Genomic DNA, 14,737 nt, shown 5'->3' with positions numbered 1-14,737 from the left:
GGAACCTGGCAGGCTACAGTCCATGGAGTCAAAAAGAGTTGGACACAACTAAAGTGACCAGCATGCTCACATGCATACATAATAGTATGGCATACACATATACTATAAGATGTATCATTTCTAATAATACTAGTTATAACTACCATTTACTGAGTGTTCACCCTGGGTCCCTACACATGCGTCACATATATGAATGCATTTAATTATAATAACCCCTATGAATCTTTCCCATTTTAAGGATGAGATATTTGAGTTTCCACAAGGTGAGATAACTAGCCCAAATTCACATGGCTAGAGAACAGCAGGGCTGGGATTCAATCTGCTGCCCCCCAAGACCCTCAAGAAGAGCCCCTCATGCCTCCACTGGAGAACTGTTCTGTTTACCGAGCTAAGCCGTCAGATCCCTACAGGCAGGGAGTGGCTCTGTCTTATTCTTCACTAGGCCAGCGCCTGACACTCAGTCGTGGCTCAGTGAGTATTTGTTTAATGAATAAATAAGTGTTGCAGCATGTGGTCAGGCCCCCCTCCCCCCCGGCCCCGCCCCCAGCCCTAAAGGGCAGCAAAAGCACGAAAGCACAGCGCATCACTGGGGCTCTAGAAGCGTTTCAGTGATCATGGACTTATGGGAACTGGTCCAAGTTGGCAGGACATTTTGCCAACACCTGTTTTGAAATAACCACGCCTCTGAACACACTGTTCTAACATTGCCGTTGCCATTACAGGGGCCTTACAGCCCTACAGCAGCTACCACTAGGAGACCAGCCAGCTTGATGTGACCACCCAGAACCACTCAGCTTTGTTAGATGCAATCTGTCCTTAATGGCTGAGAGCGAGTCAGAATGGGACTGGAGCTCCATGTTCTGGACACCCTGTGGGCTCACCAGCCAGATCCAGACACCAAGGAAAGCTTCCCGAGCCACCAAGATCCCTGCTTTATAGCTGAGAAATTTCCAAGGATGTGGAAAAGGCAGCAATGTTTGTCTGATTCATTTCGAAGTCTGTTATCACCCAGATGGGCCCAAGTGGCTAAGAAAGTAACTGTGGCCTCAGCTCTGAGTGAACTGGCTCATGCAGAAGTGACTAACTCAGAACCCACCACAGACCCCAACAAACCACAAGGGCCTTGTGCAGCCATGTGAAACAGAACTGGCCAACAGAAGGAAGTCAATCAGTCAACCTTGTTCCCTGCACCCAGGATCCTGCAACTTGAGACTTATCTGGGGTGGGGTGGGGACCAGAGGTAGGGGGACTCAAATCCAGGTAATCACCCCATGTGCTGGAAAACCACAGGCTCATGCCTGACTCCTCAGGAGTTCACAGCTAGTGTGGGTTCAGACAAGAGCACAGGCATGTAATTAAAATTCTACCTAGACTCTGAAAAAGGTCCCTTCGTAAGGTGCACAGGGAAGCAGTTTCTGGCAGAAGTGCATACGCGCTCAGTCGCTAAGTCATGTCCGATTCTTGTAACCCCATGGATTGTAGCCTGCCAGGCTCCTCTATCGGTGGGATTTTCCAGGCAAGAATACGGGAGTGGGTTGTCATTTCCTCCTCTAGGGGATCTTCCTGACCCAGAGATCAAACCCATATCTCCTGCATTGGCAGGAGGATTCTTTACCACTGAGCCACCTAGGAAGCCCATCCAAGCAGAGGAGCATCCTCCAAATGGCTCTTTCTTGAACACTCCACTTTGGCTAAGCAACCGTGCTCCCAGTTCAGGCCAAGATACCCCTCAGGAGGTATTTCCCAAGACCAAGAGTAATGAGAGATTGGACAGGAGGTAAGACTGGGCAAGAAAGAAATCTGGAGAAGGGGAAAAGGTCTGAACTAGACACCTCAGAATCTTTCCGGCCCAGCACCCATTTATCTCCTGTTCTGGTAAAATACAGCCACCAGGCACCAGCTCCCAATCCATATGGGTACGTGCCCCGGGGCCCGGCCAATCAGTGAATTCCATCATCCTGGCCACAGTGGTTACTTGAGGCTGGACACTTCCATCCTGGGCTAGTGATAGTCAGGTCCACGGGCTTATCAGAGAAGGAGAGCTCTTTCTACCAATAACTGGAGCTGCAGGGTCACATTGTGAAGCCTGGAGAATGAAGCCAACTCAAAGGAATGCAGAGTCAAGAGCTGAAGAGAGTCAGGTCCCTGGTGACCCTGTGAGTTCTGAGTCCTGGGATCCAGCTCGATGGCAGCTCTAGACTTGGCCTCATCAGCTACATGAGCCAATAATCCCCTCTCTGCCCTAAATCAAATGGAAAGCGTCCCAACCCATGTCTCTTCCACCTGCTCGCTCTTCTGGGAGTATTCTGAGGACAAAGAGACTTTTTTCTCTGGGGTTAAAAAAGTAATTGTCTGGTGACAGATTGCCCCTGGGGTGAGAGCCACCATGGAGACAGAGTCCAGCTGGCTTTTCCTAGGATACACACAATTGTCAACACCTTTAAAGCAGTATCAGTCCGTAATTAAACACTCACTTACTAATAATAGTAGCTAGTGTTTTGTCTTGCCAGCACCTTGTTTTGGAAATACGCTTTGCTGTTTCTCTGTAATGCTGAGGACGGGAGGGGAGGAAAGGTCATGACCCAGATCAGGTTAATTATAGTGCCATACATTCTTGGTCACAGGGGGCTCACGACAGCCCGAAGAGAAAGTTTCTTTCAGTTCAGTTCAGTCGCTCAGTCGTGTCCGACTCTTTGTGACCCCATGAATCACAGCACGCCAGGCCTCCCTGTCCATCACCAACTCCCAGAGTTCACTCAGACTCATGTCCAAATTAGAACTCAAGCAAAGAAACCTTTCAGGGCCACCAAGCTGGGAGGATGCCAGGCTGGGTCTGTCAGCTGCCACGTGCCCTAACGTGTGGAGCAAGACCATGTGCAGCAGGAGAAAAGGAACCAACACACAGGCCTAGAGAGTCTGCCTGCTGACTCTCAAGGTCCACTCTCTCCCTCTCCTGCTACCAGAACCTTTTTCCTCTGAGTTTTGGCTGCCCAGCTAGACAGTAAATTTACAGCCTTCTGTGCAGTTACATGTGGTCATGTGACAAGAAAGTAGAAGCCTGGGTGCCTGATGACCTCGTGGAGCCCAGTCACCTACCTCTGCTGCACCACTTGCCTATCCCTGCACTGTGAGGTCAGTGAAATTACCTTCTCTCTCATATTCAAATAGTCTTCTGTATTTTGATGGTTTCTTTGTTACCACAGCACAGTCTATACCTCCACTAATGTAAAGATGAAAAACATATAAAAGCAAAGAGCCCTGTATCTCTGGATAGGGTTGTCCCTACAATGATAGCTGATCACTTACAGAGTGCTTCTAAGCGCCAGGAATTGCCCTTACTGTTTACACGTAGTAAATACTACAGTTAATCGATTAACTGAGGTAGTAAAAACCTCCGTTAATCCATTCCAACTCTGTGGATCCCCACTGTTACAGCCTATGATCCCCATTGTATAGCCTATGATGCGAAAGCACAGAGAGATTAAGTAACTTGCTCAGGGTTCACACTACATTGCTTCTCAAGCTGATCCTTTCTGTGATCGTTGTGTAAGTCAATAAAACCCCTTTTTTGCTTAAATTGATTCAAGCTGGATTTCTGCCACTTGCAACAAAGCGTTGAAATTCGATTTTTGTCTAATTTAGTTTGTATATTCTTTTATAGCTTGCTAACTTGTGCTACAGAACTGTAAGACACCATTTAATGGCCACAAGCAGAACAATTCTTTCAAGAAACCAGCTCCCACTTAACTAGTCAGAACACAGTTGTAGCTACAACAAGGCCCAGGGCCAGGCCATCTTCTCAGAGGGGGCACTAGGCTTCCTGCCTATGGCAGACATTTGCAGATGGGCCAACAATACCCAGTCCCAACCCTCTTTTCCTTGCCTGCCTGAAATGCTTTCTGTGCAGCAAAGGCTTGCCAAATGATTCCATTTGGGGCAATGAAAGGTACTGTGCTTCCTGATAGCTCAATTGGTAAAGAATCTGCCTGCAACGCAGGAGACCCCGGTTCGATTCCTGGGATGGGAAGATCCACTGGAGAAGGGATAGGCTACCCACTGCAGTATTCTGGCCTGGAGAATTCCATGGACTGTATAGTCCAGGGGGTCGCAAAAAGTTGGACACGACTGAGCGATTTTCACTTTCACTTGCAAAAGTTATTAGAACATGGAAGGATTCTGCATAATGATTTAAAGTATGAGCTCTAGGGCCAGAATGCCTAAATTCACCATTGTAGATGTAGAAATTTGGACAATTTATCTCTGCTCCTTAGGGAGAAAAACTGGACCTATCTCATAGATACTGTGAGGATTCAAGGCATCAATAAAGGTAAAGAACTCAAAAGAGGGATATTTCCTGGGTGGTCCAGTGACTAAGACTCCAAGCTTCCAATGCACGGTGCCTCAGTTCAATCCCTGGTCAGGGAACTACTAGATTCCACATGCCACAACTGAGAGTTCACATGCTACAACTAAAAACCACACGTGCTGCAACGAAGACCGAGGATGCCACATGCGTGCTGCAATTGAGACCCGGCAGAGCCAAAAAAAGAACTCAGGTGCTCGCTTTGGCAGCACATATACTAAAATTGGAACGATACAGAGAAGATTAGCATGGCCCCTGCGCAAGGATGACACGCAAATTTGTGAAGTGTTCCATATTTTGCCATTTCACCCCTATCCATATCCATAATCTATTCACATCAGCTTTTTAGCTGTAACTCGCTCATAAGCAAGGTAACTTAACCCATCGAGGGCCCCTGGATTCAGTCTGCAATTCCTCCTCCAAAAAAAAAAAAAAAAACAAAAAACTCAGAAGAGTACTTGGTACATGGTAAACAACATATATGTTAACAATTGCCATTTTTATCACCTGTATGTGCCAAAATGGAACAACCTCTAAGATATATTGTTAAGTAAAAGGAGAAAGATGTGGGATAGTACATCCATATGAGTACAGAGGCTGGTGTGGACGTGTGTATCTGTTCATGTCAAGAACAGACTAATGGTACAACAGTCTGAAAATTATTCTGAGTGGTTGCCTGTGGGAAGTAGAGCACAGGACTGGATTCTGGATCTGCAAAATCTATTACATTGTATGTCCTTTCTTTAGTAACTGGATAGGATTTTTGGAATTGTGTACTCAAATTACTTGGGCTACCCTAGGGGCTCAGCAGTAAGGAATCCACCTGCAATGCAGGAGATTCGGGTTCAATCCCTGGGTCAGGAAGGGAAAGAAGGTCCATTGGAGAAGGAAATGGTAACCCCCTCCAGTATTTTTGCCTGGGAAATCCCATGGCCAAGAGAAGCCTGGCGGGCTACAGTCCATGGGGCTGCGAAAGAGTTGGACATGACTTAGCGACTTAATGACAACAGCTCAAATTACCTAAAGATTTTTAAAAGGCTCAGGAAAATAAACACCCCACTTTCTGTTAATTTTGGTTGTTCATCAACAAAATGGATAGTCAAAAAATCATGTCAGTTATAAAATAAGAAAATAAAAGAAGAAAACGGACAGTTAGTCATGTCAAGTGGCAAGCTTCCTTTTGGAGGTATTCAAACATGCACTGGAAGGGAATCTATTGGACACGCCCTGGAAAATTTCTCTAGGGAGCAAGAGGTTAGCCAAAGGCACATCTAAGCTCTGCCAACTCCAAGATCCTCCTTTTTGGTGGTCCAAAAAGAGAAAGGAGCTAGGGTATATGGCTCCCCAAAAAGCTGCAACCATCACAGACTGCTGGCATGAGACAGGATGCAGTGGACTGTCCCATCTCACCGTGGCAGAGCTTAAGAGCGTGGGCTGTGGAGCCACACACACGAGTGTGACTCCTTCACCATGCCAATTAGACCAAGTTATCTAACATTTTTGAGTTTTTATCCTCACCAGTGAAGTGGCGATAACATCCAGCTTATAGGGCTGCTGTAAGCTCTAAGTAGGCAAGTGACTACAAAGTCTGTAGGAGGACACCGGGAACACAGTGAGGTGCCCAAGGAAGACAGGTCGCCATTGCTGGAGGTGAACAGTGATCATCTTCAAATGACTTGTTTCATGTGTCAGCCTTTAATGTACAAACATAAAAAATAAGAAACCAGAAAGCAGTCTTATATTCAACTAGCAAAGATGACTACATACAGTTCTTTTTGCAAACCCCAGACCAGATGTTAAGTCAAGACAGCTGCTGCTAGGTTCTAACCTTTGAGGCTGAACTGTCCTACCCCATTCACAACAGCACTAGAGCATCGAGCAAGGCCAACCTTTTCAGGCCTTCACTTCTAAGTCTTCCTACTAGAGCAGAATGGGAAGGGCTGAGATATTACCTAGAAGATATGGATAGCACTGGCAACTTTGTCTACTCCTCGGGGTTCCATGCCCCCAGAATGATTTTAAGAGGCCCCCATGTACATATGAGATTGGGCCAAAGTATAGATATTTTGGTCTGAACTGTGAGGTTTATGGCAAATGTAGTGTAGTTTGAATGGTTCCAGGCCAAGGAGCAAGTGTCAAAAATGCTACATCTCCAGTGAAATAAGACATACACTGCTTCCCCTAAATACCATGAGACAAGGAGTGGCTGCCAGTCTAGTCCATCCACATGGGACACTTAAACCTGGGACTTTGCAAAAATAAAATCTGGATGCTAAGGGATGCTTTCTGGATGCTTTCACTAAGCTTTTAGTGAAAGCCAAGGCCCTAGAATAGAATGCTAGAAAGTCTTTACTATTCACCCCAAATTAAGATGATCGGGTTATTTTGGAAAGAAGAGAAATACTAACCACCCTCCCTTCAAGTTTTAGCAGCCAAGAGGAATCTGGGCTCTGAAAAGTGGCAAACAGTTTTTTTGCAGATGACAAGCAGCTGTGGCAACTGGCCAACTGCATGAGCAGCAGGGACACCAACAGGGATGCTCGCTGTGGCAGCTCACGGCCATGGGCCACACACAGCCTCCCCACTGGGGCAGAGTGCCCTGCTCCATCCGGCTGTCCGCAGGGCCAAGGGGTGGGAGTGCTGGGAACAGATGAGTCTGTGCTCCCCACATCATGGTACAGAGTGACAGTGAATAGATACAGTTTAAGCACAGCATTTGGAGACAACCCTCCAGTCGTTCTGTTAGTAAAGTCTTAAGAACTTAGAGCCTGGGAGGACTGAGAAATTCTAAACAATGAAACCAAAAAAAAAAATAAAGAGGGTGGGAGGTGTCAAAGACACAAGAGCTCTTTGTAGATGCTGTCTGGCTCACTTTGTCCCCAAGTTCATCTCAGAGCTCAAGCAAATTCAAGACACAAGGCAGAGACATTAGACCTGTGTCAAGGGCAAAAACTTCTGGTAGTAGCTCTTGGTGACGTCAATCATCAGCTCCTGGGTACATTCTGGGAGCTCCCCTGAGAAGAGTCCTGGGGAGAGAAAGACCTGGTCAACCACAAGGAGCCAGAGGAGGCCCACATGCAGCTCTGACTTCTGCTGAAACCTCCAGAAGCCTTCTTTAGCTGCAAATGTCTAAATACTAGGTTTTCCATCTTTGGTGCTAACAGAATATTTCCTGACCATATATTCAAGATAATATGAATCTGTGTGTGGAGGGAGTTGGGGGTGGGGTGGGGAATAATACTGTTCTCAAAATGCAGAAATATATTCCAAGTAAAAGAAGTTAGTACATTACTGAAGAGTTAAGGAAATCTGACTACATCAGAGGCTGTTCCAGGTAAGGATTCATCTATCCCCTGGATTCTGGGGTGATGCCTGTGGGGCAAGCCAAGGTGAGCGCTCTTCAGGGGAGAAACTGCCCTGCTATTCATACAATGAAACTGAATCCAAGGCCTGAGCAGTTATATTCGAATCATAGATGGGAGTAGAACAGAAATGCCCAAACAGACAAAAGATGGGGGAAACTTAATGAAGAATTTCCAGGAAAGAGGCACTCACACAGTATGGTATTAGTATAAACTCACACAGATGTTTGAAGAGCAATGTAGGAATAACTAGCATAACTTAAAAGTTCATACCCTGTGATCTGATAATCCAACTTTTAAGAATTTATTCCACAGATAATCTTGCCCAATTGCACAATATAGATACAAAAGCATTAATGCAGCAAAGTCTCTAATTATAAAAAACCAAGTATAACTTTTTTTGATCCATTATACCAGAGGATGATTGATTATACCATGGGATAATTATGCAATGCAAACCCTATAGCCATTAAAAGGAATGAAATAAATTGCTCCATACTGACAAGAAAAGATGCCCAAGATATACTAAGGAAGCAAGTTTCCTAACAGAATAGAGAGTGTGAGTCTATTTTTATATATAAAAAGTTTCATATTATATATACAAATACATACATAAACACACATATGCATACACTCATAAACATATAAACACACACACATATACTCTTGTATACATACAGAGAGAAAACAGGAATGAAAAAATGGTCTTAAAAAAAATACACAATTCTCGCAGGCACCTTTTACAAATTAGCAGCACATTAAGATTTCCAAATATATATTGAATCTGTACAGTATTTAATCTACTAAAAAAAACTGGTACTCAACACATAAAAATTCAGATTTTTAGCTCCTCATGAAACACCAGAAGTTCACATAATTTCATGCCTGTATGCTTAAACAGCTATGATAGGCAATTACTTCAACTATTTACATATTTTGTCTGGCTCCTGTGGGCATCTGAGTTTTTGGTTCCTAACTCAGAATCTTTCTGGACGCCTCGCCTTTCATTCTGGGGAGCCTTCAAAAAATATGCTAGTTTTCCTGCCACCCCACACCTCTTGATAAAGAGGGAGGTTGTCAACAGTAGTATCTAGATGGTTAGCATTTGTTTGTGAAACTACACAAATAAACATGAGAAGTACCCTGCTAGTGCAAAAAGTACTAGACTCTAAACAAAGAGTCTCGGGAGCTCCGTGGTGGTCTAGTGGACTTGCTGCTTTCACTGCCCCGGCCCAGGTTCAGTGCCTGGTTGGGGAACTGAGACTGCATAAGCTGAGTAGTCAAATAAAAATAAATAAATAAACAAGGAGTCTTAAATGCTTGTCAAAGCCTCCCCATTAACCAGCACTGACACCCTGGACAATTCAACCTCTCCAGGCCTCAGTTTCCTCACCTACACAATGATCTCTAAGATCCCAGGCAGAACCTCCACACACAGAATTTACTGGGATTTCAAATACCTAGAAGTGCTTCCCTGCAATCTGCCATCAATGTTCAAAGATCATAAGTTGGTTCTAAGGGCCTTGACTAAGTTAGAGGAGATTAAACTATTTTTCCAACAACATACTTCTCACCTCAGATCAGATGTTTGTCTCACAAACACTCAAAACAATTTAAGACTGTTCTGATCTAGCACTTGCTAAGAACTGTTAAGCTGTTTCACAGTGGGAACTCAGTATGGGGAGAATTACTAAATGAGTCTCTTCCTCCTCTACAAATGCAGAGATGCATGAAAGTGCAGAATGGCTCATTTCCTCCCCAAAGAATCTTAGTGGATGATTTATGTATCTCTTTGAAACTCATATTCAATGATCTGAGTAATGAGATTTTTTTTATATTGGAAAAACAATTAAACCACCCAGTGGCTAGATACCATATACTGTCAAATCCTCTCTCTTCATATCATCTTCCATCTGTGAATCTGTCACGTACCTCTGTATGTTCTAGGAGGTTTCCACTGAGTGAAACAACAGGTAGAAGAAGAGACTATCTTGAGGTGGGGGTGGGGGAATGTGAGGTTTTTCTTTTTCTTTTTGCTTTTCAGTGTTTTCCAAGCTTTCTACAATGAGCATGGATTGCTTCTGTCTCCCCACATTTGTAATCTGCATCTCTTGAGCTCATAAGGACTTTGCCTGTGGGCATTTCATCAGCCAAGGTCAAATGATAATATATTTGCTTTTCTTGGGTATCCCAGAGCTCTCACTGGTCTTTGCCATGTTTTATGGTAATATTTCAGTTAGGGCATTTCTGAGCAGGCAGGAAGTACAAGTTCAAACCCCCAACCATTGTGAGGATAAGGCCATCATCTGGAGAGACTTTCTTTTTCAGCCCAGAGCCCAGGCCAAGAGAGACACTCTTCTTTGTACTTTTCCTGTGTTGGGGGCAGATTCATCCTCCATCAACTTTTTACTGAGGGAAAGCCCTTCAAGAGGATCTCGTTGCCCTGTGTGGATCCGAGGCTTTATCTCTCATGCCACATGAGCATCAAATCCCAAACCATACAACTATAGAGATGGCATCACCTGAAGCATCCTTGAAAGTCTGCATTTAGTTTCCACTTTGCTTCTGATTCCTAATAAGTTCCTTATGAATCCGATTATGCATGTAAAAAGATACAAGTTATATTTTGGATAGCATTTATAGGTACTCTGTATCAGAAGAGTATTTCAGTTAGCTAGACTAACATACTGTTAAGAGACAGAAAATACATGCATGACTTTTGTGAAAGAAAATAAACTTTAGTTTTAATAATTAACACCCGCGGGTTACCTGGGCAGCCTGAGAAGATGGTGAACGGTGGGACCACAGTTTCTGGGGGTAATACTGTGTTGTCGAGAATTTTGCAACAGTCTTTCAGCACACACCGGCGCCCCTGAAATTAAAATCTTGTTAATAGGAAACAGACCAGGAAATGGGAGTAAAAGTTGTCTTGTCTGCTGTGTTATTGTTGTTTACTTTCCAGTCATGTCTGACTCTTTGCAACCCCATGGACTACAGCCCATCAGGTACCTCTGTCCATGGACCTCTCCAGGAAAGAAAACTGGAGTAGGTTGCCGTTCCCTTCTCCAGGGGATCTTTCCAACCAGGGGATCGAACTCAGGTCTTCTGCATTGCAGGCAGATTCTTTACTGTCTGAGCCATCTGGGAAGCCTATAATCGTCATGATCAGGGACAAAAGGGTTGGCCACAATCCCTACTGCAGATGGTACCTGACAAGCATGAGGTAGAAACATTAGTGTGTGTGTGTGTGAGTCCTGTGTGTGTTTAAATTTGAAGTGGGGGTTGTACACTAGGGACAGTTCAGGCTATCTTAGGTATTTCAGACTATATGAAATTTGATCTTCAAGAATTCTGTTTAATTTTCTTTGCTTTTACTTAGTGGATATCTGTGGTTGCGCTTGTCCGACGTCCATTTCCCTTTCTTCTTGTAACAGAACTTATATTTTTGTTGGATACCACCCCATCCCTATCTCAGTTCATGTGCTTCATCTCTCATCCCAAACTCTAAACCCCAAGCCTGGCTGCAGCCACTGGTTTAGGGAATTGGTGTATGAACCGTGATGAATCTCAAGGTCAGGGCTTCTGCTGGGGACTACTGGGAAAAGAAGCTCTTTCTAGTAAGGATTCTAGAGGATAGGACAGAATCTTGAACCAGCCACTGGTTTCCATCATTAAAGGACCTGCCTGAGAGGTTTCCAGAGGAAACTAAAAACAGGAAGGAGATTAATTCACATGACATCAACTGAGATGTCAGTTGGAGCCATTTGTGTATGATATTAGGATCTACTTCTGTGACCGTGGTTCATATTAGCCAGTACGTTTGTTTTGCACCTACCAGTTTAAGGTCTGTCTTTTTTTTTAAAGGTTTATTATTATTATCCTCTTCTTTTTTTTTAAGATTTATCTATTTACTCATTTATTTTTTTCCGCACTGGGTCTTTGTTGCTGTGTGTGGGCTTTCTCTAGTTGCGGTGCATGGGCTTCTTATTGCAGTGGGTTCTCTTGTGTTGTGGAGCAGGGGCTATAGGCACATGGGCTTCAATAGTTGTGGCTCATGACTCTAGAGCACAGGCTCAGTAGTTGTGACCCGTGGGTTTAGTTGCCCTGCGGCATGTGGGATCTTCCCAGACCAGGGATCAAATCCGTGTCTCCTGCATTGGCAGGTGGATTCTTTACCACTGGACCACCAGGGAAGCCCGTTTGTTCTTCTGTAAACTCCAACTGGACAAGTCTTGGGAAATTCTTCTGGGTATGAAGTTAAGAGTTCACTTATTCTGCCATGGGTAAACGGTAGTTATTAGGTAGTCATTCAATTCTACCATCACCCACAGCAATTTGGGGGCAAGAAATAAGGTTTGGGAGAGTCACGTGTTTCATGACTTAAGGAAAAGGAGACACTTCTGTATATGGTTAAAGCTGTATCTCGGATGCCTTCCATTTGGCATCTCCCTTAGCAAGAAAAACCACAGATATGCAGATGATACCACTCTAATGGCAGAAAGTGAAGAGGAACTAAAGAGCCTCCTGATGAGGGTGAAGGAGGAGAGTAAAAAACCCAGCCTAAAACCCAATATTAAAAAACTAAGATCATGGCATCTGGTCCCAAAACTTCGTGGTAAACAGAAGGAGAAAAGGTGGAAGCAGTGACAGATTTCCTCTTCTTGGGCTCTAAAATCATGCAGTTGGTGACTGCAGCCATGAAATTAGAAAAAGACTGCTTCTTAGCAGCAAAGCTATAACAAACCTAGACAGTGTGTTTAAAAAGCAAAGACATCACTTTGCTGACAAAGGTCCATTTAGTCAAGGCTATGGTCTTTACAGCAGTCATGTACAGATGTGAGAGCTGGACAATAAAGAAGGCAGAGCGCCGAAGAATTGATGCTTTTGAACTGTGGTGCTAGAGAAGACTCTTGAGAGTCCCTTGGAAAGCAAGGAGATCAAACCACTCAATCTTAAAGGAAATCATTCCTGAATATTCATTGGAAGGACTGATGCTGAAGCTGAAGCTCCAATATTTCAACCACCTGATGTGAACAGCTGACTCACTGGAAAAGACCCTGATGCTGAGTAAGACTGAAGGCAGAAAGAGAAGAGGGTGACAGACAATGAGACTGTGGATGGCATCACCGATTCAGTGGACATGAACTTGGGCAAACTCAGATGGTGAGGGACAGGGAAGCCTGGTGTACTGCAGTCCACGGTTTTGGGAAGAGTCAGACACAGCTTGGCAACTGAACAACAATGTGTCTCAGATGACTTGCTGAGTAAATGCAAGTCTTGGTCTTTACCAGTTGCATTTGCATCATCCAAGCCTATAGTTCACTCGTGTTCTGGTCAGAATATCAGATAAAACATACTGGGCTGAGGATGTGGAACACATAACCAATATCAAGATAATGCTAACCCATCTAGATCTCAGACTTTACCAAAGAATAGGAAACACTTTGATTTCATTGTGTTTAAAATATCCCCCAATATTAAGTACCTAAATCATATGTATGTCCAAGAGCTCCTGGGTAGATTGCCAAATGAATTTTTTAAAAAGCTTATACTTTGAAGGTCTGAATTTCTTCAGTTGTCTCCAGCTGGGTGGATAATAGCCAAGTTGGGCAACATCTTTAGGTCAGAAGCAAGTTATATCTGCATATCTTCACTTCTCCTTGGAAAACTCTCTTCCATGAATCACCTGTTATTGGCAATATCAAAAATGGAGCAGATGGCCAACTCCCCTGGTGACTCCCAAATTAACTCAAAGATTCCCTAAGATGCCGAGGCTCCTAAAAACCCAGACCAAGCACGTGGGGCACTGAGCAAAAGGAAATGAGGTGCTGCATGTGGCAGGATACCCTCACAGACAGGGATCCACAGACAAAGGGCCCTGGAAAAGAAGAGCAGTGGAAAGGAGCTTTCCCACTGTGTACCTCGGTTACCAAACAGCCGGAGGGCACCTGCTTGTCTAGTTAGCCATTCTGCCCACTCAGAGAAATGTGCTCATTTGGGTTTCAGAGAATTCTGGGTAAACTGGTTGATTCCACAGCAGCAAAATAAAAAATGCAGGTACTTCTTAGGCATGAATGAGTTGCCAATAGCCGAGGAGGTAAACAGCTGTAACTGCTTCTTTATTCTTTCCTGGAGAACTTTTCAAGAAGGAGTTAAGAACTACATGTTGCTGGTATTACACCTACCCTCATCTCCTTTTTTTTGGCTGTTTTCTTTTTTCTTCCTTTTTTTCTTTTTTTTGGTTGCACTGCATGGCATGTGGGATCTTAGTTTTCTGACCAGGGATCAAACTCGTGCCCCCTGCATTGGGAGTGTGGAGTCTTAATCACTGGACTACCAGGGAAGTCCCATATCTCTTTAACCCAGTTATGTAGCAAATTTCTTCCATCCTGTGAAACAGCATGTAAAACCAAGCCTGCTGGGATGCTATTAAGATTAAAGATAAATGTAAACCTCAAGGCATGATAACAGTTGACTCGTAATGCCTGTTAGGCTTTTCCTGAAGACTTTTGGGCAATTCTGATTAACACTCATACCTTCCCATATCCAAGCAGAAGTTACAGTACTACATGAGATGCTACAGGAAGGATCTGTGTGTCATGGGGACAGCTGGACTCTAAAGAGTTCCTACTAGCTTTGAGATTCTCAAAGCATCTTTCTCCTGAGAATTTGTAAAGACTCAGCAAATAAGTACAGCCAGTGCCAAACAATGACAATACCAGGAGTTGATGCACTGAAAAGTGATATAAAAAGCAGATGCTGAACAATAGGACTAAAATTTCCTAAGCATTGGGAATAGCATTTGGATATGAACTATTCAGACATCTGGCTCTGGACCCAAAGGACTAAGCTACTATGCTGATATCTTCACATTACTGTGAAAATATCAGAAAAATTCAGCTTTGGCTTGGAAAGCCTGCTCTAATCAAGCAGTTAGTGAGGAAAGAGGATGGATTTCACTATCATCTCCCTCTCCTCAACATCAGGCTGAACCAAAGACATTCTGTCTCTA

General features: G+C 44.0%; 1 protein-coding gene and 1 non-coding gene across 3 annotated transcripts in view; one reads left to right on the top strand and one right to left on the bottom strand.

Annotated features, from left to right (window-relative positions):
• The first annotated feature begins 4,556 nt into the window (after nt 1–4,556).
• On the top strand, nt 4,557–4,663 carry LOC129638248 (U6 spliceosomal RNA). The gene has a single exon (XR_008707755.1). It is a non-coding gene; the product is annotated as a U6 spliceosomal RNA (small nuclear RNA).
• Nucleotides 4,664–6,039: 1,376 nt separating this feature from the next.
• Nucleotides 6,040–14,737, bottom strand: part of DCTN5 (dynactin subunit 5) — a 30,633-nt gene continuing 21,935 nt past the window's right edge. The window contains exons 5-6 of one of the 2 annotated variants that reach the window (XM_055562773.1): nt 10,495–10,597; nt 6,040–7,389 (exon numbers count right to left, since the gene is read on the bottom strand). In XM_055562773.1, the coding sequence (XP_055418748.1) occupies nt 7,292–7,389; nt 10,495–10,597 (201 nt within the window). In that variant the 3' untranslated portion in view covers nt 6,040–7,291. Of the gene's footprint in view, nt 7,390–10,494; nt 10,598–13,976; nt 14,115–14,737 lie in introns of those variants that run through there. The other variant, XM_055562774.1, reaches the window with a different exon arrangement.

The sequence above is a fragment of the Bubalus kerabau genome, chromosome 23 (genome assembly GCF_029407905.1).
Source record: "Bubalus kerabau isolate K-KA32 ecotype Philippines breed swamp buffalo chromosome 23, PCC_UOA_SB_1v2, whole genome shotgun sequence".
Lineage (NCBI taxonomy): Eukaryota > Metazoa > Chordata > Mammalia > Artiodactyla > Bovidae > Bubalus > Bubalus kerabau.
This window is presented reverse-complemented; position numbering and strand designations above follow the sequence as displayed.